The following is a 25,358-nucleotide window of genomic DNA, read 5'->3' on the forward strand; positions in this document are numbered from 1 at the left end:
CCTCTGTGGACTATGTGACCATCATTGCGTACCATCTACATCCCTTCGAGCTTGATGTCTTATTCAACACCAATGGCATCTTCCAGAAGGATAGCTTTTATTGTCTCAAGGCCAGAATGTGCAACAGTGGTTTTAGAAAAGTGAACTCACATTGATGTCTTGGCAACCAAATTTGTCTGATATCAACCCTATGGTAAACACAGAGATGCTCCTGGGCACCAGCTACACACCCACAAACTACCAGCCTTTAAGGAATTTGTATGACCTGTGCATAGACATCTGGTTTCACATACATAAAAATGTTTACCAAAGACTTGTGAAAATTCTCGCTATACTGGGTACCAAAGTTCAAGAGATGTGCGATGAAGGAAGGCAAGGGTAGGAGGTTGGTGAAGGAGGGGGAGGCAGAGGTGGAGGGGAAAGAGGAGGAGGGGGATGGAGGGGGAGGGGGGACGAGGGGGGGGACAGGGGTGGAGGGAGGGGGACAGGGGTGGAGGGAGGTGGACAGGGGTGGAGGGAGGGAGAGGGGGTGGAGGGAGGGAGAGGGGGTGGAGGGAGGGAGGGAAAGGGGGAGGGAGAGAGGAATAAGGGAGGGAGGGAAAGGGGGAGGGAGGGAGGAATAAGGGAGGGAGGGAGGGAAAGGGGGAGGGAGGGAGGAATAAGGGAGGGAGGGAAAGGGGGAGGGAGGGAGGGAGGGAGGAAGGAAGAAGGGAGGGGGGAAAGGGGGAGGGGGAAAGAGAGGGAGGGGAGGGGTGACAGGGACGGGAAGGGGAGAGAGGGAGGGGAGGGGGTGGGAGATGGGGAGGGGAGAGGGCGGGAGGGGGAGAGAGATGGGGAGGGGAGAGGGAGTGGAGGGGGAAAGAGAGGGAGGGGAGGGGGAGAAAGGGAGGGGAGGGGAGGGGGAGAGAGGGGAGGGGAGGGGTAGAGGGGGAGGGGAGAGAGGGGAGGGGGGAGAGATGGGGGAGGGGAGAGAGGGGAGGGGGGAGACATGGGGGAGGGGAGAGAGAGGGGGAGAGAGGGGGGTGGGGGAGGGAGGGAGGGGAGGGGAGGGGGAGAGAGGGATGGGGGGAGGGGAGGGAGGGGGAGAGCGGGATGGGGGAGGGGAGGGAGGAGGGGAGAGAGGGAGGAGGGGAGAGAGGGGAGGGGGAGAGAGAAATGGCTCTGAGCACTATGGGACTCAACTGCTGAGGTCATTAGTCCCCTAGAACTTAGAACTAGTTAAACCTAACTAACCTAAGGACAACACAAACATCCATGCCCGAGGCAGGATTCGAACCTGCGACCGTAGCGGCCTTGCGGTTCCAGACTGCAGCGCCTTTAACCGCACGGCCACTTCGGCCGGCGGGGGAGAGAGAGTGAGGGATGGGGAGAGAGAGGGAGGGGAGGAAGGAGGGAGGGAGAGAGAGAGAGAGAGAGGGAGGGAGAGGGAGGGGGAGGGGGAGGGGGAGGGGGAGGGGGAGAGGGAGAGGGAGAGGGAGAGGGAGAGGGAGAGGGGGGGGAGAGAGAGAGAGAGAGAGAGAGAGAGAGAGAGAGAGAGAGAGAGAGAGAGAGAGTACTCTTGTGCTTAGAGCTTACCCAGGACTGTTACTATATTCTCATCAACATCATCATCTTCCTCTTCCTCTTCTTCCTCTTCAACATCTTCCAGCTGCCCTGGTGGAATGGTTCTTGTAAGAGTCATGACAGTTTCACGTTCAACGGGCTCATGCTGATGCAAAATGTCTTCCTGTTCTTCAGCTTCCTATGGATGAAAATTAAATGTTTCTCTAAGTATAAAAAAGTCGATGAAATAAAATAAAGAGAAAAAAGATTATTTCAATTACTAATCAAAGAGTGTATAAAATGAATTATAATATTTACCTGAAATTCTTCTTCATAATCATATGCATCCTCATTATCCTCTTCTGCATAATCTGGTTCCACACCACACACATATGGTTGGTGTTCGTCTCCACTAGCATATTCAGCTTCACCATTTGGATGATGGTACTGGCTGTCTTCTTCCACATGCTGGTAGTGTGGATCACCAGCATGTTCCTGGTACTCAGAACTGTCAGCTGGGTCCTGATACTGACTATCATCTCCTGGTGTGTGATATTCAGGATCCTCCTCTCCCTGGTACTCTGGTGCACCAGTATCATTTGTATATAGTGGGTCATGATACTCTGGTTCATCTGTATCCTAGAGCAAAAATATTTCCCGTTCATATAGTGAGATCTTTCAACTCATATGATCCTGATGTGACATATGAATCGGCAGTTCACTTCAAATTCTATCCAAAAAAATATTTCCCCCTTCCCAAAATCTTTCTAAGATCAAAGCCTTCAATTAAAATCTCAGAGATAAGCACTATTGTGAAGCACTTTGGTACATGGTACCAAAATGTAATATGGGACTTCACTGAAACAGCTAACATCAATCCTGATTCGCAAAATGCAAATCCATTCATAATATGGAACTAGTTGGAAGAGTGGGTTAGATGCATCTAAAGCCCAAGGACTCAGTTACAGAAATAAGTGTGCCAAGTCAGTAGCAACTAACTTTGAGGTTCCAAACTCAAAAAGGGATTGATGGCTCAATGATAAGAAATTATATTTTCATAGATAACCTTAAACCTAAAAACAAGCAAGAAACAGATGCATCTAAATAAAGTAAGTGAACTTAAAAATAAAAGGAGATGAATAAATTATATGGGATTAAAACCAAGAACAAGCAAATAACAGAGGAGGTAGATGAAAATCAGGAGCTAACTTAAGAAAGAGCTTGCAAGAGCGGAATGGTGGAGAGGAGTGGTACTGATGGGTGGTGGTGGTGGTGGTGGTGGTGGTGCTGGTGGTAGTATTTGCCTCGATTTATTTAGAGAAACCACAGAAAATCTAAATCAGAGTGTCTGGGTGGGGACTAGAGCCTCTAGCCCACCACAAGATACCAGGCCAGACTGTTAAAAATAGCACAGCCTCTTCTATAAAAATGAAGAAAGATGGAACCAGAAGAGGAGCAGAAACTGAGAGAAAGGGCGGCGAATTTTACAACAATTAAAGGAAGAAGCCTGGAGGTAACAAGTTTTTAAGATAGAACAAAATGACTGCCCATAACAAAAGAGTGAGAGTTTTGAGGAAGACTGTTTAATTCCACAAGAACATTTCTTGTTATGACGACTCAAGAGAACCGTCTCATAAAAATTGCATTTTCATTTGTGTGAAACATAGCAGTGCTTTAATGTCAGTACCTGCAGAACTCTGAGAAACGATAAACAAAGCCCAGCTAACAACCTGCCATATAGTGAAAGAATAAGGTGGTTAGATGTGCCCAAGAATTGGAATGAGGTGGCTCAGCTTATGAACTTGTGATAGGGGTACAGGACATATGTAGGAAGTACATTAATGAAATTTAGAAGAAATATGATGAATGAATCTATTACACAAACAACACACACCAAACAACAGGTGCACAACAGAAGTGAATGAATTAACAGAGAAAGTTGAAGTTTACAACTGATTTTAACAATGTAAACAATAAGATGATTTGTGTGGAGGTTCATATACACTCCTGGAAATGGAAAAAAGAACACATTGACACCGGTGTGTCAGACCCACCATACTTGCTCCGGACACTGCGAGAGGGCTGTACAAGCAATGATCACACGCACGGCACAGCGGACACACCAGGAACCGCGGTGTTGGCCGTCGAATGGCGCTAGCTGCGCAGTATTTGTGCACCGCCGCCGTCAGTGTCAGCCAGTTTGCCGTGGCATACGGAGCTCCATCGCAGTCTTTAACACTGGTAGCATGCCGCGACAGCGTGGACGTGAACCGTATGTGCAGCTGACGGACTATGAGCGAGGGCGTATAGTGGGCATGCGGGAGGCTGGGTGGACGTACCGCCGAATTGCTCAACACGTGGGGCGTGAGGTCTCCACAGTACATCGATGTTGTCGCCAGTGGTCGGCGGAAGGTGCACGTGCCCGTCGACCTGGGACCGGACCGCAGCGACGCACGGATGCACGCCAAGACCGTAGGATCCTACGCAGTGCCGTAGGGGACCGCACCGCCACTTCCCAGCAAATTAGGGACACTGTTGCTCCTGGGGTATCGGCGAGGACCATTCGCAACCGTCTCCATGAAGCTGGGCTACGGTCCCGCACACCGTTAGGCCGTCTTCCGCTCATGTCCCAACATCGTGCAGCCCGCCTCCAGTGGTGTCGCGACAGGCGTGAATGGAGGGACGAATGTGGACGTGTCGTCTTCAGCGATGAGAGTCGCTTCTGCCTTGGTGCCAATGATGGTCGTATGCGTGTTTGGCGCCGTGCAGGTGAGCGCCACAATCAGGACTGCATACGACCGAGGCACACAGGGCCAACACCCGGCATCATGGTGTGGGGAGCGATCTCCTACACTGGCCGTACACCACTGGTGATCGTCGAGAGGACACTGAATAGTGCACGGTACATCCAAATCGTCATCGAACCCATCGTTCTACCATTCCTAGACCGGCAAGGGAACTTGCTGTTCCAACAGGACAATGCACGTCCGCATGTATCCCGTGCCACCCAATGTGCTCTAGAAGGTGTAAGTCAACTACCCTGGCCAGCAAGATCTCCGGATCTGTCCCCCATTGAGCATGTTTGGGACTGGATGAAGCGTCGTCTCACGCGGTCTGCACGTCCAGCACGAACGCTGGTCCAACTGAGGCGCCAGGTGGAAATGGCATGGCAAGCTGTTCCACAGGACTACATCCAGCATCTCTACGATCGTCTCCATGGGAGAATAGCAGCCTGCATTGCTGCGAAAGGTGGATATACACTGTACTAGTGCCGACATTGTGCATGCTCTGTTGCCTGTGTCTATGTGCCTGTGGTTCTGTCAGTGTGCTCATGTGATGTATCTGACCCCAGGAATGTGTCAATAAAGTTTCCCCTTCCTGGGACAATGAATTCACGGTGTTCTTATTTCAATTTCCAGGAGTGTAGATACAGATTTGGCTTGAAAATACAAATGTCACATCATAATGAACTGAAAATCAGATATAATGGTATCAATCAAGTTGTAGAATTGAGACCGTGATTTTTAAAAAGTATTGTATTTCCAACACCATTCATCATCTGACAAATTTCAAGTGGAATTAAGACACTTTCACTTTCTCAGAAAAAAATAATAATACAATACTGATGAAAATTAATAGATTGTGAGGCAAGTTTGACAAGTCCATCTGACTTTCTAGTACAGAATTCTTCTCTTGTTAGACAAACTTTGCTCCAAGCTTATTACCTCTGAGTTACTGTATCCTTGCTTAAAGCATCATATTATCCTGACAAAAACGATGTGGGTGCTTCCAGATTCTAAAGGCAGGATGTAACTTACATGACTCTCATTGTCGATTGGTCTTGCAAGGGAACGGTCCAATAAGACATGTCAAAACCTACCCCGAAATTTTTTACACAGGAAGAAGACAATGAAAGAAATGCACTGCCAAAATTTTAACTGCTAAGAGGCACTGCAACTATGCTGAAGTAACACATTTTTGCCACGTGAAGAACAGCCTATAACAGCAGTTTGTACAGCCCTGCCCGCCTAGCGCACGACTTGGCAAATGATTCACGCAGCGTCGTGTAGCAGAATTATCCAGATTTCACAGACACCAATTTTAAGCACCTAAAACCTGGTTTACAATGGAGTGAATGGAAGTGAACACGTGTGAATGACCATTTGCAGAAAATTCACTACCATTCACTTGTATATGGGTAGAAACGTTTATACTAAGGGAAACACTGCCTGTGAATGCTGTATTATTAGTTTTTAGTTTTTAGAGCTAATATTCGGCATACAGGATACAACTATATTTTGTTAAGAGCCACAATGTGAAATTTTGCTATTCAGTGACGATTACTTTGCAGGGCGAGTGCACTATTCTTGACAGAATATGCAAAATGATGGAGGGAAGAAGAATTTCAATTTCTCAATTTGTATGGAAGCATGACAAGCATGGAGATCATGCACTTTACACAGAATTGCATTTCCACCTCTCCTTAGCACTGGTCACAATTTACCTAGTATGTCGACTGCCATTTTTCCCTGGCTTCTCGTTACCATTGAGAGGAAATTTATAAACAGAACACTAATTACCAATGTATAGCAAAGAGGTGACACAGCTGGCATTTCCACTATCCTTGTAAGGTCTAACGATCATTCCCACTCACAAAACAAAGATGGTCTAGTGGCAAAGCACTGCTTCATAATCCAGAGAGCGCGGGATCAAATCCTGTTCAGACCACAACTTTTTCATATGATTTTTAACCGAGCATTCTTATGTGGTTCGGATTCCATGTTAAAACTTCGTCTCCATTCTCCGATTACAACTGGGGAAGATTTGGTACACATAAGCAGCTGCAGTGCCATCCAGTTGAAAGAAATGCAAATGGCCTACCGGGTGCACCAGACAGAATTCTCTTTTGCTCATGCTTGTTAGCTCATTTGCTCCAGTGAAAATCTGGCTTAAACTATACAAACCTTTTTTTGAATAACTTCATGTCAACAGTTCAATTATTGCACATGAAATTCTAATAAAAGTGGCTAGCAGAGAAAATAAAATCACAGCAGTGTTTGATGTCACAGATGACTTCCATCAACCAGGACTTGTAATTGTTGAAATGAAATGTGTCTTGCAGTACTACATTTTATAACAGTTCCTGTAGGCCATTCCTTATAATAATGAGCACTGTAAATTAGACTATCAGTGAAATAGTTCTTTGTTTATTCCCTGTAGTCATCACAAAAATGTGAAGTTCTACTGAATGACAAAAACAAACATTTTTCTTGCACCAGGCGCTCCGGAGAAAGGAAAAATTGATGCAGTCAGGCACTTTGCAGTAACCAGTAGTTTCATTTAGACAGAACTGGGATGGAGTCAGAAATGGTCCTGGCCATTGTTCTGCATACTGCACTGCATACCAGGCATACTTGATCAAATTCGTAAAGCGTGGCAAAGAAAACTGGTAATGCACAAATCACTGGAGCTTAAGAATACTGTTCTGCTGATAAACCTGAAATGAGAGAGATGTAGCAGAAATTATGTTGTCTGATAATTTCCTGAAAAATGCTTTCTACTGTAGAAAAAATTCTTTATCGAAAGGTTGAATCACACTAGTAGTTCTACATCTACATCTACATCTACATTGATACTCCGCAAGCCACCCAACGGTGTGTGGCGGAGGGCACTTTACGTGCCACTGTCATTACCTCCCTTTCCTGTTCCAGTCGCGTATGGTTCGCGGGAAGAACGACTGTCTGAAAGCCTCCGTGCGCGCTCTAATCTCTCTAATTTTACATTCGTGATCTCCTCGGGAGGTATAAGTAGGGGGAAGCAATATATTCGATACCTCATCCAGAAACGCACCCTCTCGAAACCTGGCGAGCAAGCTACACCGCGACGCAGAGCGCCTTTTTTGCAGAGTCTGCCACTTGAGTTTATTAAACATCTCCGTAACGCTATCACGGTTACCAAATAACCCTGTGACGAAACGCACCACTCTTCTTTGGATCTTCTCTATCTCCTCCGTCAGACCGATCTGGTACGGATCCCACACTGATGAGCAATACTCAAGTATAGGTCGAACGAGTGTTTTGTAAGCCACCTCCTTTGTTGATGGACTACATTTTCTAAGCACTCTCCCAATGAATCTCAACCTGGTACCTGCCTTACCAACAATTAATTTTATATGATCATTCCACTTCAAATCGTTCCGCACGCATACTCCCAGATGTTTTACAGAAGTAACTGCTACCAGTGTTTGTTCCGCTATCATATAATCATACAATAAAGGATCCTTCTTTCTATGTATTCGCAATACATTACATTTGTCTATGTTAAGGGTCAGTTGCCACTCCCTGCACCAAGTGCCTATCCGCTGCAGATCTTCCTGCATTTCGCTACAATTTTCTAATGCTGCAACTTCTCTGTATACTACAGCATCATCCGCGAAAAGCCGTATGGAACTTCCGACACTATCTACTAAGTCATTTATATATATTGTGAAAAGCAATGGTCCCATAACACTCCCCTGTGGCACGCCAGAGGTTACTTTAACGTCTGTAGACGTCTCTCCATTGATGACAACATGCTGTGTTCTGTTTGCTATAAACTCTTCAATCCAGCCACACAGCTGGTCTGATATTCCGTAGGCTCTTACTTTGTTTATCAGGCGACAGTGCGGAACTGTATCGAACGCCTTCCGGAAGTCAAGAAAAATAGCATCTACCTGGGAGCCTGTATCTAATATTTTCTGGGTCTCATGAACAAATAAGGCGAGTTGGGTCTCACACGATCGCTGTTCCAGGTGGAATCCACATTATATCTATGGATTTTTTGTCGTCTTCCACAAAAACAGAGGCATTATTATGTCCAGACCATGAATCCAACAAAAGCAATGAATTAGTTCCTCAGCTGGAAGGAATACGTTTCGAACTAAATGTTGAAAATTATTCTTTCCCATTTTTTCAGATTTTGATACATCGAGTACAAGATTTTTGCAACTAAACAGTCTATTTTTTTATTTTTGGTCCTAATTTGCATTGCAGTTCTTGAAGACAGATATACAGCTGTGGAAACAGTACACCACTGAAACTTATCACTGGCATTATCATATACGAATTCACTCAGTCTTCTTTTCACACCAAAATGATAAAGTGTGGTGTGCATGCATTTCTTTCATGAAACCTGACTGATCAGCATTATAAACAGTAGCTGCATGGATAACAGCAAGTTTCATCTTTACGACAGCTATGAATTTCTCTATAGCACTGTCTATCACTGGCAGCTGCTCTACACGTTTACATCATGTAAACTTTGTAATTTTGTGACTTTCTATTCTGTACAATTTCTTGAACCTGTGTAGCCAGGTCAGTGAAGTCTGAAAATTAGCAATGTTCATGTCGCATGCAATTCTGAGGGCCCAGTCTCATAGATCCCCAACGGTAATGGTGCATAGCCTCTCACGAGCAGTTCTAATTCTTTCATAGAGGTCTTCATTCAGATGGTTTTGGGTTCCCATTGGGTGCACATTTCTTATTTCATGTAATTCACTATTCCATTTGTACAGTTCATGCTCCGATTTTATGAAACGAAAACACCTTTGCACACTGCTTAACTTCAAGCATTTTTTTCCTCCTCTGTTTAACCAATATTTCACTGCCTTTTCTTTGTTGCTGAAAGCTGGCTCGGAAGGTATTCTTCTTCAGAGCTGTTACTGGAGCAGTTGATGTCGTCCGAACCACAATTCATGGAATCATCACAGTTATTTCCTATTCCTTCTAATGTATCAACAGTTTCAAACGAAATGTCGATATCACTTGAAAGAATGTCAAGGAAATCAGCTAACAAATGACACACATGTACATCCACAAGAGCAGCAGGTCATTTCAGTTAGAAATCACGTTTTTCATATGTTATCATTGCTAAATTGAGAATGTTAACTGGATTCCACATTACTGTGAAACTGGAAGAAAAGAAAAAAGGTACTATTAGCAGGCATGCCTTACGAAAGCAAAATAAATATTAATTCAGCTTTATCTGTATTGTCAATACTTAACAATACTGCAAAATCAACTTATGATTTGTAATGGATGTTACTTGAGTGGCTAATTCGAGAGAATAGTGACTGTGTACTGCAGTGTCAAAGAAACTATCAATGAATGGTAACCTGAAACATCCTTTGCAAATTAAGATCGGGCTGTCCCGTGTTTCCTGTTTACAAACATACCACTGACCTCAGCTGTGTGTCCCTAGTTGAGCATGCACAGTCGCTACAGTGTCAGCAGGGGTATACATTTCTACCACCGCCTGGCACGCTACAAATTTGGCAATTTTCAGCGTTTTTTTTTTTTTTTTTTTTTTTTTTTTTTTTTTTTTTTTTTTTTTTTTTTAAAAATACTTGCAGTGTCTCTCAGAAGCTAAAATTTTGACAGTGCATATATTTCGTTGTCTTCTTGCTGTGTAAAAAATTTCAGGGTAGGTTTCAACATGTCTTATTGGACCATTTGCTTGTTAGTCTATGCTACTCTTTTTCCTTATGGTTTCTCCATTCCCTTTTACAGGTTTACTTCCATAGGATAAACATTCTGCATTGTCTCCCTTCTAACACCTAAACCCTTTTCCAGCATTTGATTTTCATTAGTGTAGGTTATTAATCATTTAATTTCATATTTTATTTCTAGCCTTTTATTATACTTTCCCTTAATAATAATATTGTAATGACACAATATTTCACTTGATTCCATCCAGTTTTAATTTATGCACTTTTTTGCCATTTCTGCCTATTTATTTCTTTTGAAATTAGTTCTCATCTCTGATACATCAGTTGTCAGCAGTAATTACAATTAGCAGCCTGGATTATTAATTATGGCTGAGAATCTATTATTACTTTCAAGTTATTTCCTATTCCTTGTGGCTCTACTAACAAATGTCTAAATTGTTCTTTTCTTGTTTAAAATCTCTGCATCATCTGTAATTCCAAGCATCTGCTTTGCCTGAAAGCTGAAGTTTTAACTGTGTTCTTAAACACGCACTGATCTATCAGACCTACAAAAATTGTTTCTGTTTTGGCTGCTGGTTATTAGAGGTTTTCCATCTATCAAACTATCATTGCTATTAATTATTGCAAACTTATTGACAACATAACGTACCTGAGCAGTATTATCTTCCTCTTCCGCTAGGTCAACAAGACATACATCATCTTCCTCAGAGCGAACCTTTAAATCCAGGAAAAAAAATCAAGTTCCATTAAAGACACAGGCAGAGCCAGATATTAGTTGCAACAGAATAATTTAGAATGGAACTGAAATCATGACAATGAAAGGAAAATAATCATTACTTTAAACTAAATAAATAAAATGAACACAAACTGCATGTAGCTATGGAAATGGTCCATCAGCCACATTGTCCGTAGTGCAGACTATTATTATCCCTTCTAGAGGATCTTTATTTAACTCATTTCATCTCTAGCCACTGCTTCACTTTCACTTCCTTCTTCTCACAATACTTGGAGGCACTTTTATTTAGCATTGATTAGTCATTAATTTTCCATTTATAAGGTCTCAATTTTTGTACCTTGGTTAACTTTTGAGACAATATGGAAGGAAGATTATAGAGCAAGTTAATAAAATGTACAAGGTACGGTTTCGAGTAAAACCAAAATGTAGATGTGAAAGGGAATGATGACCAGGCACTTAATCCATAATATATAAACAATTGTTCAACCACAATGAGGCACACCTGCACATTTTTCTGCATTACACTGACACACTATAGATTTATTTATACCCACTGTTAACACCATTTCTCCAATAATTGCTTGTAATGATTCAAGGAATTGTGATTATTTTGTTCACTTGGATTTGTGGTTCCTCCACTTGTATCCCACATGTTTTTAAATCTGTTCCTGAAAATTATATTTACAGCACTTAACATTATGCTTCTCAAGCATATCTCGTTTCTTACATTTTTCTGCTATTTCTTTTTCTTTGTCCTTTGCCGTGGTTCTACTGAATATTCCCTGCATTACATAAACATCTCCCTCCCCCTCAATGGAAACATGAGACAAAAAAAGGCACTATATCAAACAATTACAATATTGTTTCTTTGTCTGGTTAGATGACAATGATATGTAAACTTCTGAAGACTGTATTCTTAGAGTGTCTGTTCTGTTTGCACAACTACACGAGACAATTTCCAATGTCGATATTTTGTTGGTGCTTATGAAAAATTTGGAGCAATAGAAAATATGTTGGAATAGTCCAACAAGGAAACACTAACAGTAAATAATTTGAACAGGCACATGCTGCAGTGAGTAGTCTGCAGTGTGAAGTTCAGTTGGCAGTGATACAATACAGAAATAAATTTGTAAGAAAATTACTCCAGATAGAATGGACACAGCTTTGACCAGAGGAGGGCTCTGTCTACAGCACAATTTAATGACATCATACCCATACTTAAACAAATACATATGTATCTGGTTGCAGAGATTAAATTTTCATTTGGCAGAAAAACAAACAACATTTCATCCTTATTAGTTGTTCTTCTAATAATCAGTTGATATTTACGACATTCTGGGTGCATCAATTTTCTGTCTTTTTTTTTATTTCAGTACTTTGGTGGATTTTGTATGAATGTCTCCCAGCATATCCACTTACTTAAAATGTACAATAAGTAAAAATTGCTCTCTCTCTCTCTCTCTCTCTCTCTCTCTCGCTTGCCTTAGTTAAGAATTTTTATTCTACACCCAATTTATTGTCTTGTTTTTCCTGATTAAAGATCCAGTTTTATATCAAAGATTTAGTGTAGTTTGTATATTCACTTCAATCTTTACACAGACTGTTATCATTTTTCTACATTCTAGACAAGAGATGAGCTTTTAATTATAAAGATTAGAGGGAAAGGAGGCATTGTATAACAAGAGACAGCAGTTACCATGTTTTATCATCTTGCTAGTAATCCGCCACACAGTTTTACATCAAAGATTTAGTGTAGTTTGTACATTCACTTCGATCTTTATACAGACTTATCAGCTTACTACATTCTGGACAAGATATGACCTTTTAATTATAAAGATTAGACAGAAAGGAGGCACTGTATCAAGCAGTGGCCATGTTTTATTATCTAGTAATCTGCCACACAGCTTAGCATAAGAAGCTCTAAATGTCTATGGCCAGACGACTGGGTGGCAAAGCGGTAATTTTATTTATGGGCCACTGCGAAGAGTTACGACTAAAGTTCAGAAAATGACTTTAGGTAACTTAATAATATCACTTTCACAGTAAGGAGCATGCATTCTCAGGATGCACGAATGCTGTGTGTTTCATATTTAATAGGCATTCAAATGACGTCTCACGGCAAAGATGAGAGCTGCAAGCAGCCATGCCGCCCACTCCACTCTGAATCAGTCTATGTATTAGTAAAATCCGTATTAATATCCCAACAATAGTTCCAGAGACTATCTTTCACATACAGACAAAAAAAATGCGGCAGGGGACTTCAAATTACATAATGTATAGAAGAAGAACGTGTGTAGATATACAGGGTCAACAATAATAAAATAAGACAAACTGAAAGGACAGCTTCCAGACAGGAAATGTAAGAAAAAAAGGTCTTATGAACATGTGTCTGGTAGTGTATCGTTGCACACAGTAGATGGCTCTGACCACATGCTCTGCATTCCTTATGTGTTGCAAGCAGCATGACTGACGCAGCATACTGTAAGCATCATAATGGTCCAATATTCAAATCAGGAACAAGCCAAGATGGTGTTTGTGTACAGCCAAGCAGACAGAAACAGTCGAGAGGCAGGATGGCTATATTGTGACAAGTACCCTCAGAGACACCATATACGTCACACAATTTTTCAAGTCCTTTTTGTGTGTCTGTGTGATCACAGGTATTTTCAGACAGACGAACATGAAGGGAGGTGGTGGACTCTGCGTACACCAAATCTGGAAGTCTAGGTTCCCCAAGATATTCAGATGAACCCTAGTACAAGCTCCGGCAAGTGACACACCAACATGGTGTACGCCACAGTATGATTATTCTGCATAATAACCACTACTATCCCTATCAGCTGCAATAAGTGCAGAATTATCAACACCGGATTTCCTTCTACAGGAATGATTTTGTCGATGATTTTGCACCGGACTGTCACAATTATGGGATTTCTGTCATCAGTCCTCTTTACTGACAAAACAATATTTACCAGAACTGACACCATCAATCTGCATAATCATCATCTGTAGGTTACAGACAACCCTCAGGGAATAGTTGAGGCATCTTCTCAGCATCGGTACGGCATCAATGTGTGGGCACAGACTCTTGGCGACCACATACTTGGGCCGGTTATTATTCCACAACGCCTCGCTCGAGGAACATACCTGGATTACCTGCATAATACTCTGCCTGGGCTGCTTGAGAATGCGCCTTTGGGAATACGACAGGTTATGTGGTTTGTGCATGACAGAGCACCGCCCCACTTATGCTTTACAGTTCACTGACACCCTGACATCTCAACATCTTCCCCGGATGCTAGTTAGGACGAGGAGGCCCTGTAGCATACCCTGCGAGATCACCGGACTTAAACCCCAAGATTTTTACCTCTGAGGACATCTTAAAAGGACTGTGTATGCTGAAGCAGTTCCTAATGTGTAGACACTTGAAAGGCGTGCTTACAACACCTGTGATGCTATTCAGAGGCGCCGGAACATGCAAAAGAGTGAGGCAATTCATGACGCGATGTGTGAACACATGCACTGCATCCTATGGAGGCCACTTTGAACATTTGTTGTGACGTGCATGTCATGTGATGCAACTCTGCATTGTGTTCCAGGATGATTTGTTGTCATTACGCGCGCGCGCACACACACACACACACACACACACACACACACACACACACACAGTCCATTGGACCTTTTTTCAATTTCCCCTAAGGAACCCATCCCTGCAGTTTGTTGGTTTTATTATCCTGTATAGTATCTGATAATAATAGTTTCATGTGACTCAAGGGTGTAGTGCAAGTCTACAATTAGACACTACTTTACATCCATAGTGGACAAAACTGACTTGAGCCCTCAAGATGACCGGTGAGCCAAAAAATTAAAAGTACCAGAATGGAAGATGACAGTATTTCACACAAACATGATAGATTGTTGACCTGAGTGGAAAACCACTGCCATTGCACAGCACACTGAAGATGGGATCGACATCCTCAATCTCGCAGCCCGAACTTGCAGGCAGAAGAGAGCAAAAGACATCAATGTATATACGTAGAGATGAGAAGACATGGACATAAGTCTAGATTACAATGTGCACCAGATGATGCTGGTAGTAGCAACTGTCCTCCATTTTCTTTTCACCTCTGAATGGCTTAATTTGGCTTATGCATTTGACTAGCCAAGGATATTTTCAATTTCCTGCCTGACATCTAACAGCAATCTGTTACAGACTTGTGCACCATAATATGAAACCCCATTGTGAAGCCTTGACAGAAATGATTAGTCAAGTTGGAACTTATTTCTACAATATATTTGGGATAAATGTCAGCGTTGATCTTAAAAATTGAAATGCTTTATTTTAGAGATCGATTTCGGTCACTGTATGACCATCTTCAGTGCTTAAAATACATACCAGCCAACACACATGAGGATCTTAACACAATTGTGGCCCTATTTATAATTACCATCAAACAAATACAGAAACAGAAAAATACACACAGAAATACAGATTCTCATACATACCAAATTATTTGAACCTTGTGGGCCCATATAACAGCACAACATTTTCTATGAAGTGTAACATGTACTGTTATGATTACTTCCAACAGATATCTTTACTTTTACTGTATACAACACTTCAAAAAATTTACAGACAAGTCTCTATTGTAACCTTAGTAGTTGCCGATGCAATGTACAGTATGCTTATAGCATACACAGCTAACTAGCTAAGCTTAGTATTGCAAAAACAAGCATCATAGTGCCCCTATATTCCAAAGCATAAAACACAGAAATCAAATAATAATAATAAAAAAAGATCAATAAAAAAACCAAAGCTTACATAAAAATAACATGATGTTTTCTTACTGTCAGAAGTCATTGCAAAACTTTAAAAAATTCTGTACAGGCATAGTGAAAATACAATAAAGTTACGTCCTCTGATGTAAAGTACAAGATAAAATTTTATGGGGGTATACCTAATGTAAAAACACATAGTGATTTCTTAAAAACAAGTACAGAAAAGTTTAACATCAAAAACAGCCCTTCTACATTTCCAAAAAAACATCGATTAAATGTCAAAACATTAATCCTTTGCAATGGGACGTTAGCCCTCTCTTGTCATACTCCAAGACTTGACCAACTTAATGACTGACATTATCAGTATAAATTCTTAACAGACATTTACAAAAAGTAATTAAAAAAAACTTAATAAAATAATCTCCACTTTGATGTACCAGACCTGTAACACTACTCTTTGTCATGTGAGCAACTGATTTCAAATTTCAGTAACAAAAAAGAGAGTGATTATGGTAACTTTAATGAATAAACAGGCATATGCCACACATAAATAGCAAACAGGGCTCTAAAATAAAACTAGCAGTGTAGTATATTACTACAGATATGCTGACAATACTGTTTTCTTAATCAAAGGAGAGAGTGCTGAATTTGATGAAGGCATTTTTCAATTCTGCTCTCAATATACTGCTTAGATTACCATTATCAGAAGCTGATTTCAAAATTGATTGTACAATGTGGGTGGTTTGAAAAGTTCTTGGAATCTCCATCAGAGGTCACCACTAGCTCAACAAATTGTCCACATGATATTCATTGGACTGTTGCCTGTAATCACATGCTACGTCAGTGCTCTTGGAAGAGTGCTGTGGTGGTGACGTGGCTCTGTTGTTGTTGTTATTGTTGTTGATCCCACGAAGTGATTTGCGAAGATGGAAAAAAATGGAGATTCGAGCAGTGATTAAGTACTTCGTAAAGAAAGGTATGAAAGCATAGGATATTCATACTGATTTCCAGAATGCACTGGGGGACTCTGCTCCTTCATATTCAACTGTTGCCAAGGAGGCAAATGAATTTAAATTTGGCCGCGAGAGCTTAGATGATGATTTGCGCAGTGGCTGGCCAAGATGTGTCATTACTCCAGAAATCATTGCAAAAGTGCACAAAATGATCATGAAGGATTGCCGATTGAAAGAGCGCGAAATTGCTCTCGCTTGCCAGATGTCATCTGAAAGGGAATATCACATTTTAACTGAAGAATTAGAAATGAAAAAATTATCTGCAAGATGGATGACACAACTCTTGACGCTGGATCACAAACACATGAGAATGGAAATATTGGAACAATTTTCGGCCCATTTTAGGAAAACGAACAAGATTTTTTGGGCTGGTTTGTGACCACAGATGAAACTTGGGTGCACTACTATACCCCAGAGACAAAACAACAGTCAAAGCAGTGGAAACATGCTGATTCTCCGCCAACAAAGAAAGCAAAGACAATTCCTTTGGCGGGATAGGTAATGGAATCAGTGTTCCGGGATGCAAAGTCGATTCTGTTTGTAGATTATCTCCCCACTGGCCAAACAATTATGCTAACCTCCTGGACAAATTGCAACAAAAGATACATGAAAAAAGGCCAGGTTTAGCAAGGAAGAAAGTCTTCTTCCATCAAGCCAATGCGCACCTGCACACGTGTGCTGTTGCCATGGCAAAATTACACAAACTAAGGTATGAATTGTTGCCACACCTGCCTTATTCACCTGATATGACTCCATCAAACTTCCATCTATTCCCAAAACTGAAAATTTTTCTTGGTGGATGAAGATTCACTTCAAATGAAGAACTGATAGCCAAAGTTGCCAACTATTTTGCAGGCCTCGAGGAAACTAATTTTTGAGATGGGGTCAAGGCACTGGAACATCGCTGGACCAAGTGTATTAATCTACAAGCAGACTACATTGAAAAATTAAAAAGTTTCAGTGATGTAAGTACTTTTTTTCTATTCCGTTCTGAGAACTTTTCAAACCACCTCCACATATTGTACATAGCAAGAGAAAATAACTACACTGATGATTTTGTGAGAAACATTAATAGTAAAAAGATAAAGACCAATGCTCAGGAGCGTGTGCCAGTTACAGATAGTATTGGATGAAAAAATTAGTTACTTTACTTTACTATGGGATTTTTAGTACTAGAATAGCTGTGATTATCCAAAAATTAGGTGTGGCCATCTAATTTTTAACTGGCGACAGGTTCCATAAATTGTTAATTAATAGTATGTATAAATTTAATGTTTTGCAAGAGTCAGGGTTGTACAGGCCAGAGTGTGCTTATTGTAATACTACTTATGTGGGGCAGACAGGGAGAAAACTCGAAGTGAGATACTGTGAGCATGTTGCGCTGGATTAATTTATATTGCCGACAGATCCAACTTTGCAGCAGATTTAACTGATACCAACCATGATCCTCCTGACTTGACACCACAGCTTTAATTGTTATGTAGGGGAAAAAAGGCAGATATCCCTTTCTCCTTGAGGAGATGGAGATTTTCTGCAATTTGAAATCCCGTAGTTGCATGTTGCTTAATGAGCAGAATGGACACTGCCCATTTTTGGAAGCATTGTGAGAACAGCCTAGTGCACTGGCAAGGCCAGCAATGATACAGAAGATTAGCCAGCATGAAGCTTTTATGCAGTGCAACAAGCTGATTCACAATTTGAGTGTAAACTTTGTGCACATTTAGGCAAGCCTCTTCTTCAGCAATTTTTTGCTATGAGGTTTTTAACAGGTTTTCTAACAGCGAATGATGGATATTAGTTTCAGTTTTGAGTGCTATTTGTTATGTCTATTTGGCATATGCCTGTTTATTCATTGAAGTTACCACAGTCGCCCACTTTGTTGTTACTGAAATTTAACGTCAGTTGCTCATATGAAAAATAGCAGCATTACAGGTGTGGTACACCATCCGGCAGATTATTGTGTTTTTGTTAATGTCTTTTTGTTACTTTTCTGTAAATGCCTGTTAAGAATTTATGCTCATAATGTCAGTCATTAGGTTGGTCAAGTCTTTGTGCGCGTAACGTCCCATTGTAAAGGATTAATGTTTTTACATTTAATCGACATTTTTGGACATGCAGAAGGCCTGTTTTTGATGTTAAACTTTTTTGTATTTGTTTTTAAGAAATTACTATGCGCTTTTACCTTGGGATATTCCTATAAAATTTTATCTTGTACTTTACATCACAGGGTGTAACTTTATTGTATTTTTATTATGCCTGGACTGCATCTTTTAAAGTTTTGCTATGACTTCTGATGGTAAAAAACCATCATGTGATATGTGAATTTAAAGGTTATTTTTATGTCTGCTTTGATTTTTCTATTAATGGTTTTTTTGTTGTATTTTATGTCTGCCTGTTGTACACTTTGGAATATAAACGGCACTACAATACTTATTTTTACAATACTGAGCTTAGCTAGTTGGCTATATAAGCTACAAGTGCACTGTACACTGGGATCAGCAACTGCTACTGTTACAAGATAGACTCTTCTGTAAATTTAAAAATTATTGTATGCAGTAAAAGTCTAAAAATTTATGTTGGAAGTAATCCTCAATCATCACAGTACATGTTACACATCATAGAAAATATTGTGGTGTTGTGATATGGGCCTACAAGGTTTGAATAACTTGGTATGTACAGAATCTGTATTTTTTATATATCTTTCTGTTTCCATATTTTTTGGTGGTGGTTATAAATAGGGCCATAATTGTGTTGCGATCATCATGTCTGATGGTTTTTACGTATTTTTTTGCACTGAAGATGGTCACACAGTAACTGAAATCGATCTGTAAGATAAATAATTTCAATATTTACTGATGCTGCTATTTATTCAAAATATATTGACAGGAATATAGTCACGGTACACATGGTTGCCAATGGAATTAGACTTATTTCTACTTCATGTAATGTCCTTGTGAATTGCACAGTTCATGTTAAATTAACGCTTGTTTTGCTGAACACAAATATCATAAGGAAGTAATCGTGTCGACATGGAAGTGTAAGAACCCTTAGCTTCCGCAACAGGGTTCTGCAAGATGTTCAGTTATCAACTTGACACAATATTCTAACTGCCTGATATGTTTCACCCCACAAGATTACGCCACAGAGAACTGAGCTTCTTGTTTAATTTTTTCAAATGTGTTGCTACCTCAGTTTATCACCGAACAGTGAATCCAGGAGCTTCATACATGGAGTTTTACTGAATGTATGCTCACCCATCTCTACTACTGGTACCTGCAAGTCACTTTTATTTCTTTGGAACTGCATAACATGAGTCTGTTCAGTTATTTTCCTAGCAGGGTCTGGAATAAAAATGAATGTGTTTGGGTCCTCCATCAGTATAGTCGTGTAATCAGGAAACACCACTGTTTTACGCAAATAATTTATGCAGCTCAATGACGGGAGCGGACCAAGCGCCAAACCTCACAAGACATCATATTTAATGATTCCCCACTCCGAAATGATTCTAGTCCCTTTGGTATCATGTATTAATATGACCACTGTTAAAACATGACTCCATCCATGTAAGTGGAGAGCCTATAACACTACAGTTTTTGTTCCCCTGGAAGAATTTTATGACCAACACAATCCAAGATACTGGCAAAGTCAGAACAGGGTACTTTTTCTTGTTTTGCTCTACCAGATCTGAGTCTGGTAGATCAAATATCACTCTCTCTGCAGATAAGCCATTATGAAAGCCACAAAGAGCTGTTATTTCAAGATTTTTCTCAGACAGGTGGTCCAATATTATGCTGTAAGTTGTTTTTTGCTAAATATTGGAAGGAGGGAGGTGCCTCTATAATCAGAGGTCACTTGCAAACATGAGTGGCACAATCACATACCTAAATCTTTCAGGAAAATATGCCTGATTACAAACATAATTATTTTCCGTCTTATATTAGCTACGTTTAGTGGAAGTGGACACTGTACAATAATAAAATAGTACATCATTTGCAAGAGTCCCAAACAGTGATTGATAGCATCTTCAGATGCAGCACTTTGCAACAGTAACACAAGCTCACAGACTAAATAGTACTCTTACTGTTAGTAAATTTTTAAATGATAAAACAACTGCAGAGCTACTGACACTTGCAAACGGATTTGTGCTTTCAAAACCTAAGGACCTGGGTGCATCTTATCTAAAGTGATACGTATCTTACCACTAATTCACATTCTTCATGATGCTCTAGTTCTGTCAGTCTGCTGCATTGCAGAAATGAGGAGGAGGAGGAGGAGGAGGCAGTAGCAGCCTAATGTATGCAAATATCCAATAACGAATAAATTTCACAAGTATAAAGAACAGGTTTTATAATGTAAATGAGAAACAAAGGTGGTTCAAAAAGTAAGGTAAAATGGTTTATTGAGGAAATCTAAGAGATACACAAAGTTACAAGGCACATAGTCACCACTGCTATCTAAGCATATGTTCCTCTGGTAAACTAATCCATCGAAACAGGCATAAAATAAATTGGGGCTCTGCTTTAGGAGCTACTTAATAATAGTCTCCTGAATGTTTTGACTTTAAAGTGGCGTGCAGCCAGATGCTTCAAATCTGGGCAATATGGAGACAGTTCTAATACATTCCATCTCCTCCTGCATCGCACAGTAACCAAGAGCATTCACAGTCTGTCCATGGGTGAAGTAATCAACCAGCAGCACACCCTGCTTGTCTCAAAGGATGGTGGCCATAACTTTCTTTGCAGATATTGTTGTTCTGGATGTGTTATAGGAAGAGGTGAGTGGACAGGTGGCTGTTCCTTCAGCAGGATCAGCAGGCACACATGGGGAGGGATTTGCTAGTTATCAGGAACTCCAAAGTATGTTGCATTATGGAGCCCCTTAGGAAGACAGCATTCAGGATTGGAAAGAAACCAAATGTGCACTCGGTATGTCTGCCATGGGACCTCATCCAAGTTGTTAAGGTGGCCTTGCCTGTGGCTATCGAGCACGCAGGGTGCAGTAGTCTGCAAGTCATGGCTCAGATTGGCTCCAAAGACACCTGCCCTGTGGGTTCTGAGGCCATCTTCAGTTCAGACAGATGGCAGGTGTAGGTGGTGAAGGCTGCTGGCCTCACATGCAGGTCGCACATAAAGCTCACAATCAGCAGCATTGTTCCCAGAATCAATAGGGGTCCTTTGGTTTGGAGCCAATTGGAACATCTCAACCAAGGGCTTGCATCTTGTGACAGTCTCAGCTGCAGATTTCTGGACTAGCGTAATCACGTGGGGAATTGTAGGACTCCCCTTCATATGTTAGGGGTGCACTACACAAAGGAAGCAGCTACATGGGAAGCAGAGAACTTGTGGAGTGCACATATTTTTTGTAAAGGCTAGACTTTAGTTTGAGATAATGTGACGAACATTAGCCAGTCAACACACAGATAGAGAAACCAGGCCATTTTCAGAGCAAAGACGCTTCGACTGTACAAATTTTATCAGTAATTTGTCAAGAAATTTCTAACAACGTTCTCGAATTTACTACCCTCCAGGCAAGTTATTGTGCCCAAATTATTTTTGGGACTAAGAGGTGGCTGAAACCTGAAGCAGAAAGTTCCAATATATTTGGTAAGTTATTGATGTTGAAACTGAATGTAACAGTCAAGTTATCCAGTTACATATAACAGGTCTAGGTGAAACCAAGTTAACTCTTGGATGTTTTTAATAACTACCCAATTCCGAAGTGACTTTATCCTACCAAGAATAGACTGTGGTGTCCAGGGATTCATTGGAGTGGATCCAGACAAAGTCTTGCGAAGTACTTTGGAACACACTTCTGAACAATGTCTTGAGCAGCTAGTTCAGCAGCCCACACACAATGGAAATGTCTTAGACACTGTAGTTATGAACTGGCCGGCCCTTATCGATGTCATCAGTACAGGGAGGGGGATTACTGATCATGATGTAATCATAGTGACTATTTTTACAAAAATTAACAAGTCAGTCAAGAAGGCTATGAGAGCTTTTCTGCCAGAAACAGCAGATAAGCAGTTGTTAGCATCTCACTTAGACAATGAATTGGCATCATTTAGTTTCACTATGATAGTCATAGAGGTGCCCCAGAGCAAACTTTTAACAAAGGTACAAGCATGTGGAATAGGTTCTCAGATATGTGAGTAGTTCAAAGACTTCTTACATAATAGAACCCAGTACCTTATTCTTGATGGAAGTGTTCAACAGAGACAATGGTATTGTCAGGAGTGCTTCAGGGAAGAGTGACAGAACCACTATCATTTTCTATAGACATAAATGATCTCGCATACAGGGTGGCTAGCAATATGCGGTTGTTTGAGATGATGCTATGGTATATAGGGAGTTGTCGAAGTTCAGGTGACTGTAGGACAAAACAAGATGACTTATACAAAATTTATAGTTGGTGTGATAAATGGCAGCTAGCTCTGAATCTTGAAGAATGTAAGTTAATACACATAGGCAGGAAAAACAAACCTGTCATGTTCAGATATGGCATTAGTAGTGTCCTGCTTGACACAGTCACATCGTTTAAACGTCTGCGTGTAAAGTTGCAAAGCGATATGAAATGGAACGAGCATGTGAGGATTGTGATAGGGAAGGTAAATGGTCGCGTTCAGTTTATTGAGAGGGGCACCTTCTGTCCACGCACCATATGGTGGATTGTGGAGTATGTATATGAAATATAGAGACTAATGGTGTGTCCATGGCACTGATGCTTTCTTCATCTCAGCTGTCACATGATGCACCCATGTTTTGTTCCCTGTGACATTAAAGTGCAGGAAAATAACACCCTCCACCTGATACTGCTTTAAGTGTTGAAGTACAACCTCAATGGCCCAGTTTTACTTTCATCTGAGAGGTGCCAGGGTACCCAGCGAGAACATCCTGTGACGTGCATGGTCTCCATTACACTGCCGTTGGACATGTTCAGTTCATCTGCTATCTGTCTCACACAAATACGACGCCCATACTAAATCTACCCTTTGACATGGTACACATTGCCACTTCAGGTGTACAGACTTCGTCACCCTGTCCTTTGATCGTCCAACACACCCATTCTGCCATTATGAAATTCCTGGCAATGAAACCACACAATTTTCATGACATTATACTTGCTCCATGAACTTCCACTGCTTGGTTATATATTGCCGTTAGGAACATTTTCCTTATACACTAAAACCATTATTATTCCTCAAACTTCAATTACAGACTATGTACCTGTCAACATCTCCATCTTAAAACTGTACTTGGAAGTGCCACAGCACAGCAACCTTCTACTACCATTGATCTTTAAAAGTTTTATTGTCTCTTTTATCTAGACATGTAAGTTAATGTCCACGGAGTATTCACGTGGCATCGTTTGAAGAATGAGGTTCCATGACGAAGTCAGTACCTTACAACCTAACCACAAGTAAGCACAGTCACTGCCAGAAGCACTGCGTAGACAGGACCTCAATAGTTTTCAATTACATGCATCAGAGCAGAGTGCCAGTCAGGCCACTCTGCAATCATTGCCAAAAGCAAAAGCATTGTGTGACTACAGAGCCAGTAATGCAAGAGTTTTATTAGACAGAGTTATGTAGTGAAGTTTATAGTTGATTGCACACTGAGAGAAGGAACTATTATTCTGTAATGCATCATGTGATACATTAGTGTGAGGAAAGTTAAGTATTTCATCCTGTTCAAGCTATAATAACATGACAGAATAGTTTGTGTGTGTGTGTGTGTGTTGCAGTATTCACTCAGCCTCCTCCAGAAGTAAATCTAATACACCACCGCAGTGGCAATGGAGTTTTTTGCATGGCACAACAATTTATACAACAAAAGAGCTTACTGGATCATCTTTGTACAACTATAAATTATGGTAAAACTGAAATATCCGAGATGAAAATAAAGAACATAAATGAATGTAGAAAGAAAAGCTAAATGAGAATGCACAGTCTGCTATTAAAATACAGGGTAGTAGAGATTAAAGAGAATCTATGGAGGACAAACTAAGAAAATAGAATTAAAACAGAGTACAAAAATAAATTAAAAGAATGGAATGACATATTGTTGCAACATTTCCTACACACTGCACATACCTGTTCTTCTTGGTGATGCTGCTCGTGTGGCTGCTGTTGCTCCTCATGTTGACGAGTGTCTTCATATTCATAACTCTGAGAAGTACCCTGTTTAAATTGATCTACTTCATGTGCTCCACGCACACCCTCTTCAACATGTGGAACGTGGATTTTGTAGCCACAATCTTATTGAAACAGAAAAAGAAAATGTCAAAGCAGTACTGTTTAATGGGTACTATTACTACTACTACTACTACTACTACTGCTACTACTACGGTGACTGCTACCACCACTACTTTGTAAGTATGTCCAAAGCAAGCAGATGGAAGATGTTTCTATACAAAGTGTTTAAAAATGTGTTCCATATTCTTAATGGAGGTAGTACTGGCTAGAACTAGAAAATCTTATACATTTATGTCTAGAAACAAATAATTCAAAGAAATATAGACCATTCTGTCCTACGTTTGCCATCTGACATTTGATACTACAGAATGCAGCCGATGTCGTTACCACTAAATCTTAAATGTACCTGAGCCTTCATCCAAAAACTCATGAAGCTGAGTGAATACATCTTGCTGCCCCCAGATTTCATGACGCGCATGGGACAAACACTCCCATGAACTGGGCAGGTTGTCGACAGGTAGGAATACACCAACGCCTTTACATCCACCCACCTTTCCATTCTGCAAGCCACCTTATTGTACACAATGGAGGGTACCTCATGTACAA

At 40.8% G+C, this 25,358-nt stretch overlaps 1 protein-coding gene across 2 annotated transcripts in view; it reads right to left on the reverse strand.

Annotated features, from left to right (window-relative positions):
• LOC124605312 (nucleoprotein TPR-like) overlaps positions 1–25,358 on the reverse strand; it is a 404,625-nt gene that overhangs the window by 32,075 nt on the left and 347,192 nt on the right. For both annotated transcript variants that reach the window (XM_047136896.1, XM_047136895.1), the window contains exons 23-26: positions 24,651–24,814; positions 10,677–10,742; positions 1,861–2,181; positions 1,576–1,741 (exon numbers count right to left, since the gene is read on the reverse strand). In XM_047136896.1, the coding sequence (XP_046992852.1) occupies positions 1,576–1,741; positions 1,861–2,181; positions 10,677–10,742; positions 24,651–24,814 (717 nt within the window). The remainder of the gene's footprint in view (positions 1–1,575; positions 1,742–1,860; positions 2,182–10,676; positions 10,743–24,650; positions 24,815–25,358) is intronic.

Source organism: Schistocerca americana, chromosome 3 (genome assembly GCF_021461395.2).
Source record: "Schistocerca americana isolate TAMUIC-IGC-003095 chromosome 3, iqSchAmer2.1, whole genome shotgun sequence".
In the NCBI taxonomy this organism is placed as follows: domain Eukaryota; kingdom Metazoa; phylum Arthropoda; class Insecta; order Orthoptera; family Acrididae; genus Schistocerca; species Schistocerca americana.